Source organism: Schistocerca serialis, chromosome 3, assembly GCF_023864345.2.
Source record: "Schistocerca serialis cubense isolate TAMUIC-IGC-003099 chromosome 3, iqSchSeri2.2, whole genome shotgun sequence".
NCBI lineage: Eukaryota > Metazoa > Arthropoda > Insecta > Orthoptera > Acrididae > Schistocerca > Schistocerca serialis.
Genome location: NC_064640.1, coordinates 46531141 through 46556567, shown reverse-complemented (window position 1 = coordinate 46556567; position 25427 = coordinate 46531141). Strand labels below are relative to the sequence as shown.

The window sequence follows — 25427 nt, the reverse complement described above, 5'->3', positions numbered from 1 at the left end:
AATTGTTGTAATAGAAAAGCCAAATGGAGCATTACGTATCTGTGGAGATTTCAAGACTACTGTCAACTCACAGTGCATTATAGATACATACCCGATTCCGAAACCGGAAGAACTGATGTATCAACTACCAGGAGGTGTGTATTTCGCCAAACTGGATTTAAAGGAAGCATATCTGCAGAGCCCTTTAGACAAAGATACACAAAAGTTTATGGTCTTAAATACTCCATTTGGATTGTACAGATACAAGCGCTTACCATTTGGTATCGCTAGCGCACCATGCCTCTTTCAACGTTACTTGGAACAATTAATTAGAAACTGTCCTAACGCAGTTAACTATCTCAGTGACATAATCGTCTCGGGAAAATCTCCACAAGATTTACTAGATAACCTGGAAGAACTGTTCAAGGTTCTCAGAAAGGCCAATTTCAGGTGCAACAAGGACAAATGTATATTTTTTGTCAAGAAAATTTAGAATTTAGGACATATATTGTCAAATGACGGAATCAGTCCGACACCACAGCATACAGAAGCAATACAGAAATTGCCAGCTGCAAAAGACTTAAAGCAGCTAAGAGCTTTATTAGGCCAAATTAATTATTACCGGAAATTCATACCGAAAGCAGCTGAAATTTCTGAACTGTTGCACAGATTGCTTTGCAAAGGAGACGAGTGGAATTGGTCCCAAGAATACCAGCACGCATTCGACAAACAGAAACAAAGTTTAGTAGGCGCAAAATGTCTTACGACATATGACCCGCAAAAGTTGATCACTATTGCAGTGGACCCGTCAGATTACGGGATCGGTGCAGTCATGTCCCATAAACTTCAAGGAATTGAACGACTGATTGCATATGTGTCAAAAACTTTAAACTCAAGTCAACGAAACTATAGCCAAGTAGAAAAAGAGGCACTAGCAATTATCTTTGCCGTGAAGAAGTTTCATGACTACATATATGGAAGAAAATTTATTCTGCTCACAGACCATAAGCCATTGGTGACAATATTTGGACCATATAATAGCGTATCCACTAAGACAGCACAGCATTTACGACGTTGGGCATTGCTACTGTCTAATTACAACTACGACATCTTATATAGATTGACAGCACAACATGCCAACGCCGATGTACTTTCATGTCTACCGGCGGGTCAAGATGAACATTTTGACCAATCAGAGGACGTATGTTTTCAGATAGACGTAATCAGTGAGGACGTAGTGGAAAATTTCCCTGTCAATGCCACCTTAATAGCTAAGTTGGTGACCAAAGATCCAGTGTTATCAAAGATAAAGCAGTACATTCTTATGGAATAGCCAACCAATAAGAACATGTTAGCTCAGCCAGAAGTGAAATCTTATTGGAACATGAGACATGCTCTCACAGTGCGCAAAGGCATCATATTAGTTCACAGTGAAACGGGAAAAACGAGAGTAGTCATACCCAAAGCTCTCAGGACTAAAGTGCTAACAATGTTACACCAATGTCATTGGGGTATAACACGCACGAAACACATGGCCAGAGAACATTGCTACTGGAAGAACATTGATAAAGATATTGAAACAGTTCTTTCTAACTGTAAATTATGTCAGACGCATCAATCAGCTCCACCAAGACAATATTTTCCGTGGCCACAGGCAACAGAACCTTGGTCAAGATTGCATATTGATTATGCAGATCCTTTTCTTGGAACTTCTTGGTTAATTGTCATTGATGCATTTTCCAAATTCCCTTTTGTACTACAAATGCATACAACTTCTTCAGCGACAACAATTCAAGTCTTGTCAAAGATCTTTTCCATTGAAGGATTGCCTCAAACCATCGTGCCCGATAATGGCACACAATTTACATTGCAAGAATTCCAGACATTCTGTCAGATGAATTGCACATTACAGGATGGCACCATTTCACCCTGAAGCTAATGGACTCGCCGAACGATTCGTACGAACATTCAAGGCACACATGATAAAGTTGGTGCAACAGTACAATAAAGAGAATTCCTTATTAATTTTTCTGTCACAATACAGAGCTACTCCGCACGAGGCACAGTCACCAGCAGAAAAACTGCATGGGCGACAACACAGGACTTTGATGTCTCTCCTAAAACTCACAATGCATCCAGGAAATGATCAATGAACGTCGAAAGGACGATGATTCCACGTAAACAACAAAGTCCTCGTAACTGTCTACAGTCGAGGAAAACGTACTTGGTCACAAGGAATCATTGTAGAATGCATTGGAAATGTCATGTATAGAATAATAACGCAAAGCGGCATAGTTATTCGCCATACTAATCAATTACGGCAGCAAAGACAGCAGTCACATATAGGCAGAACTCCTAGGCTGTTTCATTTTGCAGACTCAGAAGCAGAGGTCAACCCCAAGTAGCCTGCAGGATTCCAGACACCGTCACCGGCAGCTGCCGCCACCGCCGCTGCCACTGGCCGTTGCTGCCGCAGCCAATGCAGACACCGCCGCCGACGCCGATGCAGCACCTTCAGGGGCAGCCGACTGCACCAGCCGTCCACAACCGACATCCCCAGAGAAGATGGACGTCGAAGAAAAATTAAGATTTAAGCTATGACCAATGTACCAATGTTGAAATGCAATCATGTAACAAAGTTTTTGCTTCTCCGGTTCCCTGTTATGTAGGTTTTGAGTGGGTTTTCCAAGCGGACTGCGGGCGAATGCCATGGGGAGCAACATGTGTGCACCCACAAACATACGCACGCCGGAAAGCACGGAAGCAAAAAAAAAGGCTTTTTAAGCAAACTTAAAAAGCTTTTTTTCTTCCCCCGGAAGGGAGGGGTGTTGTGTACATAGTTCCGCATAGTCAGCGTGTACACAACTTTCCCACTAGAGCGTGCCCCGCTAAGCACAACAGCGCAGGAGCAGCACTCGTCCGTCTCCACACTACGAGATGGCGCTGTCTTAGATACAGACCAAATTTTGCTTCCGCCGATCCGCGTATTAATGTGTAACGCAGCCAATGAGATTGCTGCTAACGGAGAACCTTTTCTCCTCACGGATCACACTCGCGCAGTAATACCTGAACGCACGAGGTATTATAACGAGTGTACAGACCTCCGATTAGTCAGTCTGCATTAGTCTGCACCAGTCTGTACGAGTCTGCATTTGTCTGCATTAGTCTGTACCAGTCTGCATTTGTCTGTATCAGTCTATAGTCAAGTTTCAGTCTGCGCCTAATAAGATTACCATATTCCTGTACATAGCCATGAAGATAAATGTATAGACACTTTTGTCAAGTATCAGAGATATGTGAGAATAAGATTAATGTACCAAGACCAAAGGAACTTCAGATTGTCAATTGTAAATAGCATCCAGAATCGAATCAAGTTACGTAAGGTTTATGCTTGTTACTATTTTAATAAATGCGTGTGAAAATTAGTCAAGTTCTGTTTAAAGTTGGTCACCGTCAATCTGCTACTCTAAGCGTGCAAGTGGCATTTCTATCGTCTGACCTAATGGCAGAAGATAAACACACCACGATAAGACCATGAGACATATTGCTGACACTCGCCTACTTCGTTAAAGAGACAAGTCAAATAATCCGATGATGTGTGTACCGAAGGTCTTACAGTACGCACACCACATTTGGGCAGTATCAATGTGTGGTTTTTAATTTGTTCATACAGGACTAAATCTATGTTGTTTGTGAAACAACTCCTTATTAAAAATTTCTGAAAGAGTACTGACAAGGCTATCAAACAAACACGTAAAAATGAGTTGTTAAAGAAATCAAAAGAATGTCTACATGTGTGTATAGTAAACAGCTGCCACAGATAGTGAATGGATGTATTTCATCATACAATTCTGTACACAGTGTTAATAATATAAGAGTGAAGATAACAAGTTACTGAATAGTGGAGGCATTCAGAAGTTAACAAGCTCACAAAAAAGAATATAACATTTGCTAGCTTTCGGATGAATTCTTTTTCAGGATAGAGCACCCATATATCAGCACATGAGCACATGCTGCTGCCACACCTCCACATGGGAGAGAAGGTGTTAAGGCTGTGGAGGAGTGAGGATAGGAATGTCTTGGTCCCTCAGTCCAGACTGTGAAGCTATCATCAATGAACCTGAACTAGACAAGGGATTTGGGGTTTTGAGAGACTAGTAAGGTTTCCTCTAGATGGCTCATAATCAGATAGGCATAAGAGAGCGCCATGCATTTTGTTTTGTTTTAGGGTGCAAAAACAACTAGTGTCATACGCACCCATGGCAGAACTGTGAAACACAATGACAAAGAGAGGAGTTAAAATTGACTATAAGTCAATCCCAATCAATGAAACATAAGACAGCTAAAAATAGGGATGTGGAGGAAGGACCATAAAATATGCCACAGAGAAACGGAGGTCCAGAACTAAAAATTAAATTGTCTTTGCCATATTGCTACAACAGATAAAATGTAAAATGTGGTTGACAGCCTATGCATTGTTCACTAAAATGGCCGATAACTCAGACAGCAAAGCCAAACAGGAATGTAAACGGTTAAAAAACGAGCATTCCATCAGGAAATGGCAGACAGTTAAAAGTTGGGCACTATGTGCACAAAGTGGTGGGGGAGCACCACTTAACAAATGGTAATGGCAAAAACGCAGTGCCCAATACACAACCTAGTTAAAATGACCACCTCGTGGCGGGAGGAGGAGGGGGGGGGGGGGGGGGGGGGGCGAGACAAGGTTGTCCAAGCCACTGGGAGAGGCTCAATAACCCTGAGCTTATTCTCATGAAGGGAGAACCAGCGGCGATGGCAAAGTGAGACCGTTTCCAGACAGATGGCCACACAAAGACCATCAGAGGGAATATACGAACTAGTGGGCTGAGGTACAAGGACTGCAGCCTTGGCAGCAGCACCAGCAGCCTCATTCCCTGTCAGACTGACATGACCAGGAACCCACATAAACATCACAGTGGCTCCATAAAGAGTGAGCAAGTGACAGTTTTCCTGGACTTGTTGCACTAAGGGATGGACAGTGTACAGCACACAGAGGCTTTGAAGGGTGCTGAGAGAGAGTAAGCAGATGCCAAAATTGAAAAGCCTGTGTTAACAAATGTACTCTGTGGTCTGATATAGGGCGAAGAGCTATGCTGTAAATAATGAGCAGTGTGCCAGAAGCCGATGCTGAAAAATGTTGGCACCAGCGATGAAGGCACACCCATCATCAAGGTCAGTCCAAGAGCCATCAGTGTACACAAAAGTACTATCACAAAGTTCCATGCGAAGGGGATAGAGCAAGGCTGGTGTATTGTCCTCAGTTAGCGAATGAAGGTCAAGTTGAACATGGGCTGCTACACGAAGCCAAGGTGGTGAAGGATTCACAGCCACTGGGAAAGATGCAAGGAGCATTAAGTTAATCTTTCGGAGCATGAGTCGAAAGCGAACTCCAGGGGGTAAGAGGGAAGAGGGATGCGCCTCATACTGGCAATCAAAGGATTCATCAAAGGAGGTGGCCACACATGGCACACAAATGGCATGCATATCTGCTGAGGAAAAAGTCATGGCAGTAGGACAGCAGTAGTTTGGCAGCTTCTGCATACAGACTCTCAACTGCATTAATGTAAAAGGTGCCACTGGCCAAATGGATACCATGATGGTGGATAGTATTGAGACGGTGCAAGAGGGATGGATGTGCAGATGCATAAACGTAACACCCATAGTCTAATTTTTAATGGACAAGGGACTGGTACAAAAGGAGGAGGGTGGTTCGATCTGCACCCCAGGAAGTACCACTGAGAACACCTAGGACACTGAGTGACTGCGTGCAGTGGGCTGCCAGGTAAGAGACATGGGAGGACCACGCAAGTTTCCTATAGATCATGAGCCCCAGGAATTTCATAGTTTGAATAAACATAAGAGCAAAAGGCCCAAGATGTAAAGATGTTGGGAGAAACCACTTGTGATACCAGAAATTCATACAAATGGTTTTCTCAGTGGAAAAATGAAAGCCACTGCCAATGCTCCATGAGTAAAGATGATCGCGACATTGCTGAGGATGCCACTCAATGAGACAGGTCTGTGGAGAGCTGCAATAGAGGCAGAAATTGTCAACAAAAAGGGAGCCAGAGATGTCCAACGGGAGACTGGGTTAATGGCAGTAGCTCAGGAGGGAACCCTGAGGCACACCATTTTCACAGATAAAGGTGTCTGACAAGACAGAACCCATATGTACCTTGAAAACTCTGTCTTTCAAAAAATTCCTGAAGAAAACAGCACATGTTGCCATGGAAGCACCATGTGCAGAGAGTACGGAGGATACCAGTCTTCCAGCAGGTGTCATAGGCTTTCTCCAAATCAAAAAACATGGCTACAATATGGGATTTCTGCAGAAAATTATTTTACATGGGTGGACAAAGTGACGAGATGGTTAATTGCAGAACAGTGCGTCAGAAATCCACACTGTGCAGTGGTTAGTCAACTGCGAGACTCAAGCCACCATACCAGTCGGGCATGAATCACCTCGCAAACACAGCTGGTGAGAGAGATGGGGCAGTGGCTAGAAGGAAGGTATTGGTCCTTACCTGGCTTAGGTATAGGTATGACAGTGGCTTCACACCAGCTTCTGTGAAATGTGCCCTCTGCCCAGATGCGGTTGTACACATTAAGCAGAAAGTGCTTGCCCATAAAAGAAAGGTGCTGCAACATCTGAATGTTAACAGCTTCTGGCCCCGGGGCAGAGGGTTGGCACGAAGTGAGGTGACATTGTAACATTCAAAATTCTGAGAAGAGTAGGGTATTGCCGGAGACTCCCCTACTTGTTTCCAAAGGAGAAAGGCAGAGTGATAGTGGAAGGAGCTTGAAATTTCCACAAAATGGTGGCCCAAGGTGTTGGAGATAGCAATAGGGTCCACAATGACATCATCTGCTACTGTCAGGCCGGAAACTGGGAAATAGATCTTGGTCCCAGAGAGCTGTTGTAGGCTGGCCCACACGACAGAAGAGGGAGAGGAATGTTAAAAGAACTAGCGAATGAAATCCAGCTAGCTTTTTGCTATCCCGAAGAAAGCAAGGACACTGGGCATGCACCTGTTTATAATGAATGCAGTTTGCCATCATAGGTTGACAGTTAAAAACGCAGAGAGCACGTCTCCATTCACGATTTGTGTTGCAACACATCTCAGTCCACCAAGGGACCAGGAGTGCTATATGGGTGTTCATGGCTGTGCTACAGATTTGTGTGTCTCTCTTTCCCTCAAAGGAGAAGTAAGTATGTGTGAGGATGTAATTGTATATAAAAACAAAGATGAGGTGACTTACCGAAAGAAAGCACTGGCAGGTCGATAGATACACAAACAAACACAAACATACACACAAAATTCAAACTTTCGCAACAAACTGTTGCCTCATCAGGAAAGAGGGAAGGAGAGGGAAAGACGAAAGGAAGTGGGTTTTAAGGGAGAGGGTGAGGAGTCATTCCAATCCCGGGAGTGGAAAGACTTACCTCAGGGGGAAAAAAGGACAGGTATACACTCACACACACACACATATCCATCCACACATACAGACACAAGCAGACACCCTCCTCCGTTTGTACCAGTCCCTTGTCCATTCAAAATTAGACTATGGGTGTTACGTTTATGCATATGTCTGCTTGTGTCTGTATGTGTGGATGGATATGTGTGTGTATGCGAGTGTATACCTGTCCTTTTTTCCCCCTAAGGTAAGTCTTTCCGCTCCCGGGATTGGAATGACTCCTTACCCTCTCCCTTAAAACCCACTTCCTTTCGTCTTTCCCTCTCCTTCCCTCTTTCCTGATGAGGCAACAGTTTGTTGCGAAAGCTTGAATTTTGTGTGTATGTTTGTGTTTGTTTGTGTGTCTATCGACCTGCCAGCGCTTTCGTTCGGTAAGTCACCTCATCTTTGTTTTTATATATAATTTTTCCCACGTGGAATGTTTCCCTCTATTATATTGATATCATTAATTTGAATCCAACAATTACGTTTGTTATTGTCACTGTTGCATTTCGAAATCTTTTCTGTCGTCTTATTTTCCTCTTTCTGTTTTTGCCAGTAGTTTCACTTTGTATTCACCTTCTCCTTTTTACCGTAAGAAATATGTCTGCTTGTGTCTGTATGTGTGGATGGATATGTGTGTGTGTGCGAGTGTATACCTGTCCTTTTTTCCCCCTAAGGTAAGTCTTTCCGCTCCCGGGATTGGAATGACTCCTTACCCTCTCCCTTAAAACCCACTTCCTTTCGTCTTTCCCTCTCCTTCCCTCTTTCCTGATGAGGCAACAGTTTGTTGCGAAAGCTTGAATTTTGTGTGTATGTTTGTGTTTGTTTGTGTGTCTATCGACCTGCCAGCGCTTTCGTTCGGTAAGTCACCTCATCTTTGTTTTTATATATAATTTTTCCCACGTGGAATGTTTCCCTCTATTATACTGAGGATGTAATTGGTTAGATGTACAGGGAATTAAGGTGGTAAGTTTGGAGTCTGAAAGACATTGGTATAGGAAGTGTTTGATAGTAACGAATCCACATGCATGGGGTGATTTAGAGGGAGGTGGCAACAACAGTGATGAGTAAGCACCCAGGTGTTAATGCCATACTTTCACAAAATGCAAGTTATAATACAAAAACAACCAAATGTGAAAATTATTTCATTACCAGTATGATATTTTCTGTCATTTTCTTCCAAAAAACTGTACCAGTAATGACTTGTTTTAAAGAGATCCTCAATGTACTGGTGCTTTGAAACAGCACAATATTCTTACAACTAAGTTATAATATATAACCCACCATATATGGAATTCAACTGATAATGAAAAAATACAATATGGTATCTCCCACATGCTGCTTGTGGTGTAGAATGCACTCTTCCATTTCATTGGCCGCATTTCTCTCCATGAAAAATCTGTCTTCTTATTCAGTCTTTCACACTATGGAATGCTTGACCAGCTCCTTGCTCATGAACACTTTCTCATCACACGTGATGACAGTTTAAGGATTTGAGTAGGTATTGGAGATTATGCTGGACTTCCGGGTTGGGATCCCTACAGCAGGTCTTGTAGGAGCAGGAGTCAGATAGTTGGTAGATGCCTTCTGTCAGGATTCATCACTCTCCACTGCAGAGTGAAAATCTCATTCTGGAAACATCCCCCAGGCTGTGGCTAAGCCATGTCTCCGCAATATCCTTTCTTTCAGGAGTGCTAGTTCTGCAGGCTTCGCAGGAGAGCTTCTGTAAAGTTTTGAAGGTAGGAGATGAGATACTGGCAGAAGTGAAGCTGTGAGGATGGGATGTGAGTCGTGCTTGGGTAGCTCAATTGGTAGAGCACTTGCCTGCGAAAGGCAAAGGTCTCGAGTTCGAGTCTCAGTCTGGCACACAGTTTTAATCTGCCAGGAAGTTTCAACAGTATTTTGGTTTGTTTAGTTGGTGTATGATTGGCTATGTCTGGAGGGAGTTTTGAAGGATGTTACAGATGGAAAGGGTTAGAAAGGCAGGGTCTAGATGCTATGAGGGATTGACAGGGGGTTCACTGGGGGTAGAATAGGCGTTGACGAGTAATGGTGCTCCCTGTAGAGATTAGGATATCAATAAATTTGATAATTTTTGGAGGTGGTGTCTGGAGTGCTCTTCCAGATCATGGAGAGCATGGGTTTTGATTTGGGAGATATGGTGTAGATGATTAGGCCTGCATAGTAACAGCATGTTGTGTAGGGAGTAGGGGTGGTCCAGGGATGCCTATGCCATGGATGTTTGTTTCTGTAGGAGCAGGTGTGAAATCAGTCATACCATATACCAGCTGTGATTTCTGTACAGCACTTTATGTGAGCATAACCACCAACAACCTGTCCATGTGAATTAATGGCCACTGCCAAACTGTATCCAAAAGCAAAGTTGACCACCCGGTAGCAGAACATGCTGCTAAGCACAGCATGCTTGACCTGAATGGCTACTTCAAAACCTACACCATCTAGATCCTTCCCCCCAGCCCCAGCTTTTCTGAACTACATAGAAGGGAGTTATTATTCCAACACAGTTTTCATTTCTGTAATCATCCTGGCCTCTATCTCCACTAACCCTTTGCACCTACTCCCTCTTCCCCACAGTCTCCCTCCTCTGATCTGTCACCCCCTCCCAACCCACTTTTATCATCAATCAATCAATCAATCAATCAATCATCATGCACTGCATGAACTCAGTAGCTCTGGTGTCCTTGTGTTGCATTTCTATCTAATCAATCTGCTGCCTCTCACTTCCATACTCTTACATTGCACACATGCTGTCTCCCTCCACATCGTCAGACTCCCTCCCCAACCCTTCCTCTCACTATCAGCCTCTTTTCTCCCTCATCCACTCCACCTGGCACAACCCTTCATGTCGGTTACCTGCTGAACTGTAGTCCCAGAATGGTGTATTTAACCAGCACAATGTAGTTTTAGGGGTGTGTGTGTGTGTGTGTGTGTGTGTGTGTGTGTGTGTGTGTGTGTGTGTGTGTGTGTGTGTGTTTCATGTGGAGGGTTGGGGGTGGGTTATGCACGTATATGTGTATTCTATCTCAAAAAGTGGTTAATCCACAAGCTATCAAAGTTTGTTTGTCTGTTTTTGTGTGTGTGTGCTGTCACTGACTCAATGCTTCCACTATTCGATGAGTTGTTACTTTTACTCTTAAATTATTTACATTCTACCAGAACTTTCTATACCATATTAAGTGTGAACACCTTTGGTTATTTGCCCTTTTAAATTTTGCAACTTTTCTTGCTGTCTCCTTTTTCCTTTGAGTTCTTCTCCACTAAAACATCAACTTTCTTTTCTACAACTGCCTTTCTTTGTATCATCTTTGACCTGATTTTCAGTGTATCTTTCCCTTGTCCTTGAACTTTCCCCCACCCCACCTAACTCTTGTAACTTCATGTTTTAAATATCATCTGTTGCTGTTACTTCCCTTGTAAGTTACTTTCTCATCCTATCTTATTGCATCTTATTTGAGTCAAGCTCACTGATAATTTTATTACTTAATCCCTCGTGTCACATTGCGCTTAGTGTGTCATCTAGACGAAACATTGACTCTAGTTCCCAAATCTGGCTCCACATGTTCATGTCTACATCTGTTATGCTGCGAAGTACAAGTATTTTTCTGTCTTTACTGGAGTGTAATCATTTCGTGTATCCTCCTCTTTAAAAGTCCAGTGTACACGAACAATTTGAATTTCATCTATTTCAATTGCTTACTAAGTCTAAATCCATGTTAATCTGTAAGAGGTACTATCCAAAATTTTCAGGACTGGTGCTGCCATCTGTTGAAGACTTTACCTTTGGACTAATGGTCACCATCACACTCAAAGTAGTTCCCATCCACACGTACACACTGGTCCCAGCACTTCTGCCACTGCTCAAACATTTTCTGGAAGTCCTGTTCTTTGAGGGTGTTTATCACCACCAGCGATGCTTCTTCAATCCTCTCTAGAGTGTCAAACTGATGGCCTTTCAACTTGAGTTTCAGTTTTGGGAATAGTACGAAGTCGCAAGGTGCCAAATCTGGCAAGTACGATGGGTGGGGTACAACCGCCATGTTGTTTTTTGCCAAAAATTTCCTGGTAAGCAAGAATGTGTGACAGGGCATGTTGTCATGGTGCAGCAGCCAGTTCCCTTGAAGCCAAAGTACGGGCCGTCGTTACCACATGCTTTCACGGAGCCATCACAAAATGTGACAGTAGTACGCGAAATTCATTGTTCGGTTGGGTGGGACAAATTCTTTGTGCACAATTCCCTTGGTATCAAATAAAATGATGATCATGCTTTTCACTTTGCTCTTCACCTGTCTCACTTTTTTGGGTCTGGGAGAGCCCGAGCTCTTCCACTGGGACTATTGTTGCTTTGTCTCTGGGTCATAAGCGTAAATCCAGCTCTCGTCGCCAGTGATAACCCATGACAAGAAGTTCGGATCATCAGATGCGGTCTGATGAAGGTCTGTGCACACTTCAACATGCTGTGCCTTCTGATCGGCAGTCTAGATCCTTGGCACAAATTTTGCAGCGACACGATGCACGCTCAATTCATCAGGCAACATTCGTTGACATGTCGCATAACCAGTACCTACTTTATCCGCAAGGTCTTGAACGGTTCAACATTGATCCACACGAACCAATTGTTGAAGTTTGGCAACAATGTCTGGCGTTGTGTGGCTAACAGGCCTTCCAGTGTGAGCATCATCTTCAACATCTGTACGGCCGGCCCTGAACCAAGCATGCCACTCAGACACACGCATACGGCTCATGCTCTGTCCCCCAAACTTTTGCTGAATCATTGCAAGGGTCTCCGTAGTACTTTTCCCGAGATTCACACAGAATTTGATACACACGCGTTGTTCTGTTCGCGGATCCATCCTAAAACTGCCACACATCAAACACAGAGTATTATGGAAATCACTGTGGACACACAACACATCCTCCCAGCTGAATGCCACTCCCCACACTGACTCATCAGATATGCAGCTCTCGCCACCTAGCAGTGCAAATATATGCTACTCCTACTTTCCAGATGGCAGCGCCAGTCCCGAAAATTTTGGATTCCACCCCGTATGTTTGTTATAGAACATATAGATTTTTAATTAGTTCTGTATAGTGAACTTTCACATCATAATTTTAAACATTAAAAAAGTGAATTCAAAATAAAAGTGCAGCATAGACAAACAGAATATAATGAAGTTCCACAATTAGGTGTATTTCATAATATTTACCGCAGACTTCAGTCTACGACCAACTGATGGAGCAGGCTGCAGATCACATTCTTCCGTCTCAGTACTCTCTGTGCTACTGCTCTCGCTGCTACGTTCCTTATACACTCTCTTAATGGCGATCTCATTTCTAATATACTGGATTGATGAACTGCACTCAGCTGACCCATTTTTCTTTACAGATATTTCTTCTTCATGTTTTTTGAACACCCTTTCATTTGTATAAATTTTTTCTCCTTTAACATGTGTATCAGTTCTGAGCTTCTTTGAATGAGCCTGTGGAAATAAATAATCAAGTGACACAATAAAACAGTGTTAAAAAGTGAAAATGATAAAGTAAGTCACAGCAGTGGAAATTCTCTCTCTCTCTCTCTCTCTCTCTCTCTCTCTCTGTCTCTCTATCTATCTATCTCTCTATCTCACTTTCAGTACTATGGTGCCCAATTGGTCCGCAGCATGGGGGAGAAACAGTTACACTGTGTGCATCATCTCTTAAGAGGAAAAAAAGAGACCTGAGTAAAAAAATTAAAGATATGTTAACACAAAACGTTAACAGAAGGATATGTGACTACACTGCTTCCAGTGAAGATACTTCAATACTGTGAACTGTACATTTTGATGAAAAAACATATCAAAAAATCATTATCAAGAAATTTTGTTTGTTGCTGTAACATAAAACCACAGATTACTCAGAATATGACAAAATAACTGAAAGTAACCCCAAGTGAGGTTGAGCCCTAACCTAAAAATTAAGCTAGAAACACAATATCTACATCTATGTATATAGTCTGGAGAACACTGTTTAGTATCTGACAAATGATGGTTCTTAATGTACCACTTACTCCTTCCCATTCTATTCCCTTATAGAGCAAGGAAATAATTATTACTTAAATATTAGTCTGTCAACTATAATTACACTAATCTCATGTCTGCAGTCCTGCTGGGTCACGTTTGCTTCAAATTATTAATTGTAGTAAGATACTTATTAAGTCTGTGAAATATAAAAAGGAAAATAGCTTTACATACATGTCATCAGATTTATTGCTTCGACAAAATTTTAACATTTTGTATAAATTTCTGATTTAACGCATTGTTGTGATTCGCCGTTCATTCAAAGTTCGGCCGCGCAATTACGCGCGACCTCTACACGTGGCGCTATCTGCCAGTCATGCAGCAGCCGCGCCACCTAAGCGGCCAGCCAGCCAGCGGCCGCTGAACTTGGACTCAGTGCTCATTTGAATGTTAACGTGTTCACATGGCTTGCTTTGTCAACTTGCTCGGTGACTTACATGTGTTGTGCCGTTATGAAATATGTGTGTTCAACTTGACGTTATAACAATTGGCGACGAGGATGGGATTTTTCCTTTTCATCGTTGACCCACAGGTTTCCATGGCTACTTTAGAGCAACTATTGCAAAGTCTCATTGAACAGCAAACGCTCCTCACATCGGCAATCCGCGATTTCGTCGCGGGATCCAATGCGGGCCGTTTCTCGTCGTTGTCTATACCTCCTTTTCATCCTTACAACGAGACAGCGGAAGACTGATCTGATTACGAAAAACGTCTTCGACAGCACTTCTTGGCATTTCATGTCACGGATGAACAAACATGTAAGTCTCTGTTCCTTTCATGGATTTCACCTCAAGTTTATCGATTGTTATCGCAATTGGCTCCTTTGAAAGATCTTGCGTCTCTGTTCTTTGCTGAAATGTGCTCACTTCTGTCAGCATATTTTCATAAGCAAACGCATGTGGTAGCCTCTCATGTTGCCTTTTATCGTTGTCAAAAACAACCGACTCAATCCTATCGCTATTGGGCGGCTGAGCTTCACGGCCTCAGTCGAAAGCGTCAATTTGTTACTGACGTTCACAAAGAATCCTACGAAGATTCCATGGTATGGGATGCTATTATCCGGTCGGCGCCCGACAAAGAAGTGAGGCAACGTGCCCTTCAGTTGGCAAATCCGACTCTAGATGAAGTCCTCTCCATCGCGCAGTCTTTTGAAATTTCTCGCGCCGCTGGAGCGCAAATAGAGGCGTGGGGTGACGTCGGGGACATACAACCTCTGTGCGCTGTTGACGACGCGTGCGGCGTGTCCTCGCCGGCCGACATGGCCGCCGTATGCTCCAACGCGGAGCCTCGGCCTAACCGTAAACAACCCTCTCAGAAACTGCAGCAAAACCCCCGGCAACTTCCTTCATGTCTGAGGTGTTTTACGAAACATTCACGCGAGGATTGTCCCCAACGTTGGGCAGTGTGTCACAATTGCAAAAAGAAGGGTCATGTGTCTTCCGTTTGCAAATCCGACCGCATACATGATGTTCATGACCGTGACGCTGATTCTGCTTCTGCGTTGTCTGTCAATTGTACTTCTTCCCTTTCAGGGAAGTTATTCCTCACTTTCCAAATCCTTGGTCAGAATGTTCGCATGCAGGTGGATACTGGTTCTGCTGCCACTATCATTAATTCTCAGACGTATCTTCAGTTGGGTTCTCCACTCCTATCACCTGTCACTCGGCAATTATGGACGTACAATAAACAGAAGATTTCTCTCTTGGAACAATTTAATGCTGAGGCATCTTACAAATCCGTCGTTCGCACTGTTCCCATATTTGTGGTCGACCAGAGTAACGCAGAAAATCTTTTTAGTTTCGATGCCTTTCGCGTTTTTGGGTTCTCCGTAGATGACTCATTCAATATCGTCTCTGATGCTATTTCTTATGCTCAATTGGATTCCTTGTCGACGAAATTTTCGTCCCTTTTTTCTCCTGGGTTAGACCGTGCAAACGACTTTGAAGCTCATATCACGCTCAAACCCACTGCTCGGCCTAAGTTTTTTTCGGGCTCGGCCCATTCCTGTGGCCCTTCGTGATCGGGTAAAACGGGAGCTGGACCGTCTCACTACTTCAGGGGTCTTGCTTCCTGTCACTTCCAGTGAGTGGTCCTCTCCTGTCGTTGTTTTTGCTGACCCCAATGGTGATATTCGTCTCTGTGGCGATTTTAAAGCCACTGTAAATGCACAATGCCTCATCGATACTTACCCTATGCCCCGACCTGAAGAAGTGTTCACTAAATTTGCGGGTGGCCAGTATTTTTCTAAAATTGACCTGTCAGAAGCTTATCATCAACTTCCTCTCGACGCTGCTTCCCGGCAGTTTCTGGTCCTTAACACGACTTTCAGCCTCTATCAATACCAACGATTGCCATTCGGGGTTGCCAGCGCCCCGGCTCTCTTTCTGCGATTCTTGGAACAATTATTGCTCCATGACTCTCAGTGTATCAATTACATGGACGAAAGTGTTGTCACTGGCTCCACCACTGAAGAACATCTTCAGAACCTCCGCACACTTTTTCATGTCTTGCAGACTGCCGGTCTTAAGTGTAATCTTCAGAAATCACAATTTTTTCAGGCATCTATCACGTACTTGGGGTTTCAACTCTCTCGGGATGGTATTCGTCCGCTTCAGAAAACTGTCGCTGCGATCGATGCCCTTTCTCGCCCAACATCTGTTAAGGAACTGCAGGCCATCTTGGGGAAAATAGCATACTATCACAAGTTTTTACCGTCTGCTGCTTCGGTGGCGCAGCCGTTGCATCGCCTGTTGCATAAATCGTGCCTTTTCACTGGTCCATGTCATGCGATGCGGCTTTCCAGAAATTGAAGACTATGGTGAAACAGGCCCCGTGTCTGGCTACTTATCGACCTGGCCAACATCTTGTTCTTGCCACAGACGCCTCTCAATACGGGGTCGGTGCAGTCCTTGCGCACCATTTTTCTGACGGTTCTGAACAACCCATTGCTTATGCCTCCAAAACGCTCACGGATGCCCAACAAAAGTATTCTCAAATTGAAATTGAAAAAGAAGCTCTGGCCATTATTTATGCTCTTTATAAGTTTGGTGTTTTTCTCTATGGATCCAAATTTTATCTTGTTACGGACCACAAACCATTTGTTTCCTTGTTACATCCATCAACGTCACTTCCCGACTAGGCTGCACACCGCCTCCAGCGTTGGGCTCTTTACTTGTCTCGTTTCAATTATGAGATTCATTTCCGGACGACGGCTCAACGTGCAAATGCTGATGCACTGTCTCGCCTTCCCATGGGTCCTGATCTGGCATTCGATAGGGACGAACTTTTGTGTTTCCACCTGGATGTTGCCGAGCAGCGGGTTGTGGCCGGCTTCACCATCACCGGGGACCGGCTGGCGGCTGCTACGGGTTCTGATCCTACCGTCTCCCGGGTTTTACGCTGTATTCAGAAGGGTTGGCAAGATCGTCCGTCCGCTAAGACTTCTGATCTGTTGCGGAACTACTACGCTTTGTGCTACCGCCTCACGGCTAGGGATGGTCTTTGCGTGCTTCGGTCTTGTGCCTCCTTCACCAAGGGCACTGGGGTGTCTCTCGCACAAAATCTCTGGCGCGCCGTCATGTGTACTGGCCCGGCATCGACTCTGAAATCGCACACATGGTCGCTGCCTGCGGCCCTTGTGCGTCACAGGCCGCCGCCCCGAAGTCATCTTTGTCGCCGTGGCCTTCGCCTGAGACGCCCTGGGAGCGCATTCATGCTGACTTCGCGGGACCTTTTTTAGGTACTTATTGGCTACTCGTAATTGACGCCTACTCTAACTTTCCTTTCATTGTCCGTTGCACGTCGCCTACCACCGCGGCAATCACAAATGCTCTAGCACGATTTTTTCTTTGGTAGGCCTTCCCTCTACTCTTGTTACTGATAATGGTCCGCAATTTGCCTCTTCCGAATTTGCGGATTTTTGTGCTCATCACGGCGTCGTGCATGTCACGGCCCCTCCGTTCTATCCACACTCAAACGGTGAGGCTGAACGACTGGTCCGCACATTTAAGGCTCAGATGAGGAAACTCCTTCTGCTGCTGATGATGCGCTTCTCCAATTTCTGGCTTCTTACCATTTCATCCCCATGGGCGACCACAGCCCGGCTGTGCTCTTACATGGCCGACAGCCCCGCACGCTACTTCATCTTCTGCGGCCTTCCACCTCACGGCCGCAGGTGCCTTCGCTTGGCCGGTTCACTGCCGACCAGACCACCTTGTATGGGTATGGGGATATGGCAGGCGGCCAAAATGGAGTCCAGGCCGCATCTTACGACACCGTGGCCGACGCCTGTATGAAATTCAGATGGACACGGGTGTTGCAGTACGCCATTCGGACCAGCTTTGGCCTCGTGTGCCAGCAACGCCTGTTCCGAACGCCGCTACACCACCTTCGGCTCTACCTGACACTCGGGATCTTGGCATCTCTCATTACTCACAACTCAGCCCTCTCACCGTCATATCGGTGCCAGCACAAGAACGGATGCCACGAGGAGATGTGCCCATGCAGGAACCGGACGACCATCTGTTGGCGCAACTCTACTCGCCTCCTTCTCCTACGGACGCCGACACATCGCCCATGTCTCCTGTTATATCAACCAGACTTGGTGCATGGGGGCCCAGCAGATTCGACCCCTACGTCTCCTGTCATCTCGACCCGTTATCATCGGGGACACTTCCGTCCGTACGGGAAGCCTCCTCCTCGAGACTTTACGGCCAGTGAAACAACGCCTATGGACGTTAGCAATCTACAGGCCACCTCCATCAAGACCAGTGCAAAAATTTCAAAGGGGGGAAAAGTGTTGTGGCTCGCCGATCATTCAAAGTGCCACCGCGCAATTACGCGCGTCCTCTACGTGAGGCGCTGTCTGCCAGTCATGCAGCAGCCGCGCCACCTAAGCGGGCAGCCAGCCAGCGACAGCTAGACTTGGACTCAGTGCTCATTTGAATGTTAACGTGTTCACATGGCTTGCTTTGTCAACTTGCTCGGTGACTTACATGTGTTATGTCGTTTTGAAATATGTGTTTAACTTGACGTTATAACACTCATATTACATTAACTCACAATCACAGTTTTCATGATGAAGCAATGAGGTTGCTGATAAAATTGTGTGTAAGGAAAATGTAGTTGAGAATGTTTTTCTGCTTCTTTCATGAATGTTCTTTCTCAATCTTGAAGGCTCTCTGGTACTACTACTTAAAGACTCCTCTCCAGTATGCTTGCAATGTCATGCTAGAAAAATGTATATTTTCTTTTTATTGTATCTCTAATCACACTGGTATGTCCCACTGGAATTTGCTCATTGAAAACTACAGCAAAAAATCAGGAACATATATGCCTATTTGCCACAAGCCACCTTATGGGCATGGTGGAGGTACTGTCGCTTCACCCTTACCTGTTCCAGTAGCAAGTGGTGTGAAGGAAGAATGATTGTTGATAAGCCTCTGTGTGAATTCAAATCTCTGTAATTTTAGCTTCTGGTCTTTTACAAAATATATGCAGGAGGTAGTAATATGCTAGTTTATTCTTCTACGAAGATCCCCTCCAAATTTTAACAATAAACCACATAGTCATGCACAACATCTTCCATGTTTAGCATTCGCCACTACAGTTGGATGAGCACTCCTTGGTTTCGCACTTTCTAAGCCAACCTATGATGAAACATGCTGTTTTACTTTTGATCGTCTGTTTCCACCATTAGTCCTACCTCGAGAGGGTCCTGACCGAAGAGTGGTACTCTAGTACTGTAGGAAAACTACCACAGTCATGGGGACCCTTCCAATGGATCTGTCTGCATCTGCCTCTCCTACAGTTAGTTTAAGTGATCATTTCACTTTAAATCTCACCATATGCACACTACCAGATATTTAATGGATGTGAACTTTATCAGGGATTGTTCAGCAATTATGTAATCTAACACTTGATGTGTTTTATTTGCTATGATTCCGTAAACCAGTCACAAAGCTGGTCAGATATTCCATATGCTCATATTTTACGAAAGGTGTGAGCATGGGTACTAAACGGAATCTGTTAAGTTTCAGTTACAGAATAAATGACACAAATTATAGGCTGTCAATTCAACTAAATACCTTGGGACCACAATTATGAACAACTAAATCTGGAACACTCACGTAACTAATCTTGTGGGGAAAGCAAACAAGAGACTGTGTTTCACTGGAGGAACACTTAGAAGGTGCAAGAAAGAGACTGCCTACAAGTACTGTTACGCAGCATGGGATCCTCACCATACAAGATTGACGGAGGACTTTTTAAAAAGTTCAAAGGCGGGCATCCCAGTCTGTATTATTGTGAAACAGGGGAAAGAGTGTTGTGGATATGATATGTGAGTTGGGGTGGTACTTACTAAAACAAAGGTTTTCTTCGTTGTGGTGAGATCTTTTCAAGACATTTCAATCACCAGGTTTGTCCTCTGAATACGAAAATTTTTTGTTGATGATCACATACATAGAGAGAAATAATATTCGTAATAAAATAAATCATTGGATGGAAATATTTAAGTGTTCATTTTTCCTGTACAATGTTCGAGAGTCGAATGGTACAGAAATAGTGTGAAACTGGTTTGATGAACCCTCTGCCATGCACTTAAGTGTCAAATGCAGATTGATGTTCATTAGACGACAGTACAGAAATGTACTGAATACCTTCTGGAAATCGATCAGTCTGGGCATTGGTAGCAAGTGATTTCTGGGTCTTGTGGATGAACAGAACAAGCCCAAGAAGATTTTATTAGAACAAGCTGGGTTTCATAAAGAGCATTGTTTACAGAATTCATGTTGATTCCTACAGAAGAGATGATTATCGGTCAAAAGCAATATCATGATATTTAAGCATAAAATCTCTTGCAAAATTCTACAACAGATTATCGTCAGCAATATAATACTATAGTTGTATGCATGACCTCCAAACTTTTCCACTCATTTGGAATGGTCTAATCCTGCAGCAGCCTATGATATATATGACTGTAGCTAGAAGAAGAGCCAGTTCCTTCACATACAATATGTAGAGCCTTATAGATATCTCATCAGATCAAGCCACCTTTGATTAGTTGAGTGATTCTATCCTGAGGTTACTTATCTTGATATGTCCTTTTGGTATTTATGTGACAAATGAAATAATGGACTCCAGGACAATCTTCCTGTGTGAACTGATTTTGGAAAAAGGAGTTTAGTATTTCAGACTTCTCTCTGCCACTGTTTATTTCTATGCTAGTATGGTCACTGAGTTAGTGTATATGTGGCTTTCATACGTACAAGAACAAAATTTCTTAGACTTTTTTGTCATAACTGGTAGATAGTTTTACTTTCGAACTTGTTGAACAGTTCACACAAGGCTTTCCTAGTGCTCATTTTAACTTTTTTCAGCTTCTGCTTGTCAACATGGCTTTGGCTACTCTAAAATATAAGGAGTGTTCAAACGAAAAGGTATGAAATGTTGTACCAACCAAACTGGTTGAAATTTGCTTATACCTCTTTGGGAAATGTGGTGAGACATCTAGGGATGTGAATGTAGTGTCGCCATCTCACCCTAACAAGCTCAAAGCTGTGCCCTCACCAGACAATGTGACGCTCGCCATCTTTTTCAATGTCCAATGTGTGATACTTATCGAATTCCTTTACCACAGAAAAACAATTGACCATGGCATGTACTGTGAGACACTTCACAGTCTATGCAAGTCCATCATGAGCAAACGGCCTGGACTGCCCACAGAGAGAATGATTCTGTTTTGTTTTAGGGTGCAAAAACAACCAAAGTCATATGCGCACACGTCAGAAGCGTAGAATACGAAGACAAAAAAGGAGTCAAAAGCGACTACATGTTAAGCCCAATTGACTGAAGGAAAGACAGCCAAAAACAGGGCCTTTCTCTTGGAGAAAGGTCCATAAAATACACCATAGAGACAACAGAGGTCCTGAACTAAGGATTAAATGTCCATCATATGGCTACAACACACATAAAGTAAAACGCAGTTAACAGGAAGATTGTCGTTTGCTAAAACAGCTGATAACTCACGCAGCAAATATAAATTAGAGCGTATTTGGTTAAAAAAAAAGGGTATTCTGTCAAGAAATGCAGAACTGTCAAAGGTTGATGGCAATGAGAACAAAGTGGTGGTGGGGCATCACCACTTAACTAATGGCAATCACTAAAATGACAGTGCCCAATACACAACCCAGGTAAAATTATCTCCTCACAGTGAGATGTCTGAGAGGAGTTCGGCCAAGCCACTGGCAGATGTTTAATTCCCCAGAGCTTGTTCCATTGAAGGAAAGACCAGTGGTGATGCCAAAGTGACACCATCTGCTGACAGATGGCAAAACAGATATCATTGGAGGGGACGGAAGAGTTACTGGGCTGAGGTATAGGGACTGTAGCCTTGTCAGCAGTGGCATTAGACTTGTTTCCTGTCAAACCAACATGACCAGGGATCCACATAAACATCACAGTGGTTTCATCAATAGTGAGCAAGTGAAAGTTTTCCTGGACCCATTGCACTAAGTGATGGATGGTGTACAGCACACAGAGGCTCTGAGCGCGCTGAGACAGTAGGGGAAAATGTCCCAATTGAAAAGACTGTGGCACCAGATGTATTGCATGGCCTGATAAAGCACGGAGAGCTCCACTGTAAATACTGGGCAGCGGTCCGGAAGCCTATATGGTAAGCGTCAGTGCCAATGACGAAGGCGCACCTGACACCTGAACCTACCCGACTCATTTCTGATGGAGGAAGTCGGGGTGATAGTGGGACGAGCTCAAAATTTCCACAAAATGGAGGCACAAGGTGTTTGAAATTGCAATAGGGTCCACGATGACATCATCTGCTACAGTCAGGCCAGAAATTGGGGAATTGGCCTTGGTCCCAGAAAGCTGTCAGAGTTTGGCCCGCATGATGGAAGAGGGTGTGGAACTATTAAAGGAATAGTAGATGAAATCTAGCTAGCTTTTCAGCTATCTTGAAGAATGCAACGACAATGTGCATGCAACTATTTATAACGAATACAGTTTGCATCTTAGGATGATGGTTAAAACTGCGGAAAGCATGTCTCCGCACGCAAATTGTGTCGAGGCATGCCTCAGTTCACCAAGGGAATGGGGCATAGAGTGGCACAGGTCAAGAAATGGAACATTCTGCAGCAGTAAGGGTACTGTTTCTAAGGTATTCCACATGGTCAATCACAACTTGGAAGAAGTTGTTCGTTGAAGGTTGCCAGGATGGACTAAAGCCTCCAGTCAGCTTGAGCAAACTGCCATTTGGGTTTGCACATAGGTGGCATAGGAGTAACACGGATAGCACACAGGACATGGTCACTTGAGTAATTGTCAGATAAAACGGACCACTCAAGATGACAGGTAAGCTGGGCAGTGCAGAACGAGAGGTTCAAATGGGAATAGGTGTGCATGGAGTCTGAAAGGAACTTGGGTGCACCAGAGTTAAGGCAGAGAACGTTGTGTTGATTGAGAAGGTCGGTCAAGAGGGCACCTCTGTGACAGGTTTTGGGAGAGCCCCAAAGGGGTTGGTGCACATTAGAGTCACCGAGCAGGACAAAGGAGTGCGAGAGTTACCCAAAAGCTGGAGGAAGTCTGCCCTGGTGACACCGAATGACGGAGGATGTAAACAGTACAAAGGGAAAAGGTGAACAGAGGAAGGAAAATGCGGATGGCAACAACTCGCAGTCAGCTGTTCAGGGAGATGGTTTGACTATGAACATCTCCCCCATGAGATGGAATGCCATCTTCAGGGGGAAGGTCAAAGCAGACCGGAAAGAAATGCGAGAGGTCAATGTGATTGTTAGGATATAATTTTTGTTTCCTTGAGGCAGAGACCAAATGGATGCTGTGATTCCAAGAGCAGCCGTAATACCTCCTTCTTGGATCTAATGCTGCGAACATTCCATTGGTGGAGAGTCATAACAGGAAAAAGGAAGGATGGGAAAATGGGAGGGTTGTCACCTCAGCTGCTGCCAAGTGACAGCCTTCAAAGACACACTGCTACAGTGCACAGAGCCTGGAGGATTCTGCTCCATGAGATCCACAGAGGTGTCGGCATTCTCTTTCAGTTGGTCTGCAGAGTCCAGGGCAGAAAAATGGTTGGCGGTGTGCACTGGTAACACGGAGGTCGGCCGGTTGAGGGTATCAAGTGGCGACACCACTGAAGAGCGTCTCTAAGTCGGTGAGGGAGAACACTAAGGGTTTATACGCGGACGAGAAAAAAAAATTCCCGGATTTTTCCCGGATCTCCCGGGTGAAAATATACTTTTTCCGTGTCAAGTGACAGTATACTTTCCCTCGGAACTGGAAAAATTATCCTTTGGTATGGTTTTATACAGTAGTGTAGAACTTCCCGGCACCTTAGAAACGAAACTCAGTGAAAAAAAAAAAAACGCGTTTTGGAAAGATCTTTGATATACGCTGCATATTATCGTATTACGAAAGTATAAATTAAAATTCCACCAACAGTAAAAGTTAATGGTTTAAATTAATATGCGTAGTGCTCCTAGAAGAAAAGCAAGGCTTTCGCATATAATATTTGTCTCATAAGCTACAAGAGAAGCTAAACTTTCACATATAATGTTGATCTGTTTAGCGCATGTTACACTTTAAGATACATCATACAAATACGCTACAAAAATTTTTAATACCGACATAAATCTCCGATCTTCTGGGCTCGAAATTCTTCTAAATGGCTCGTTATCAAAGAGTTGATTTTGAAAAGGAGAGCAAACGCTCTGTGATTTAAGAAATTCAGCCGGCCGAAGTGGCCGAGCGGTTCTAGGCGCTATAGTCTGGAACTGCGCGACCGCTACGGTCGCAGGTTCGAATCCTGCCTCGGGCATGGATGTGTGTGATGTCCTTAGGTTAGTTAGGTTTAAGTAGTTCTAAATTCTAGGGGACTGATGACCTCAGAAGTTAAGTCCCATAGCGCTCAGAGCCATTTGAACCATTTAAGAAATTCATCGTACATTCTCCCACATAGTTAATCTGGCGTAAAAGGAAATTTACCTCGAAAATAACGGTTTTCGGACAACCATTCACAATATTTTCCCGCGACCTGTTAGAAATAGATTCATTTCAGCAGTTGCTAGAGAGCGCCAGATAAGAGGCGTCACCGCTCTTGGACAGCTACGGTGACGTAGGAAGCCCCTATGTTCGTAAGTGTAAAACATTAAAAGATCTTACATTATGTCATAAAAGAAACAAAACATCAGAGGATACGCGAAAAGCGTCGGAATTTCGTGAACCATATTAAAATGCAGAATGAGATTTTCACTCTGCAGCGGAGTGTTTCATATTAAAATGCATAGTTCGCCTTACAGTGCACATTCGTATGTCCAGATTCCCAATGACTTAAGCCTCGACCTGATATGAAGCTTTTCAATGTGGTTTTCGGGACGTAAATTTTCTTGGTGTACTAGTACTGTATTATCTCATGTTTGGTTCTTTATTATGGCATAACACCATACATGCTAGAAGATGAAAACGTGCACTTGAAATGCAGCAAACAGTTGAAACTAGCCAATAGTGTGGAATTAAACACTTCGTTTCAAATAAATTGACTGCCTCAGCAGGAAAGCTTAATAAAAGCCAAATTTCTTTAGCAAACCGACAAAAATAACTTTATTGTTCTGCAAGGCGATTAATGCTTGACTGTCAGGAACGTGGAAATAAAATAAATGTAAAACTAGTAACATATTTTAGCCTTCCGTAATTATGTGAATGTGTTTTAATTCACTTGATAGCTCCTAGCCACAGAAATCCGCCTTGTTTTCATTTGACGTGAGAGCAGTAAATGAAGAGGAAACACAAAAATCACTAAATGTAAACGCGGGTCACGTGGAGACTAGCCCCCCTAACTCAGACTGC

General features: G+C 43.9%; 1 protein-coding gene across 1 annotated transcript in view; it reads right to left on the bottom strand.

Moving 5' to 3' along the window:
- The window catches only part of LOC126469698 (uncharacterized), an 894140-nt gene that overhangs the window by 723179 nt on the left and 145534 nt on the right, over positions 1-25427 (bottom strand). Inside the window, exon 4 of the mRNA XM_050096872.1 lies at positions 12702-12974. Within this exon, the coding sequence (XP_049952829.1) occupies positions 12702-12974 (273 nt within the window). The remainder of the gene's footprint in view (positions 1-12701; positions 12975-25427) is intronic.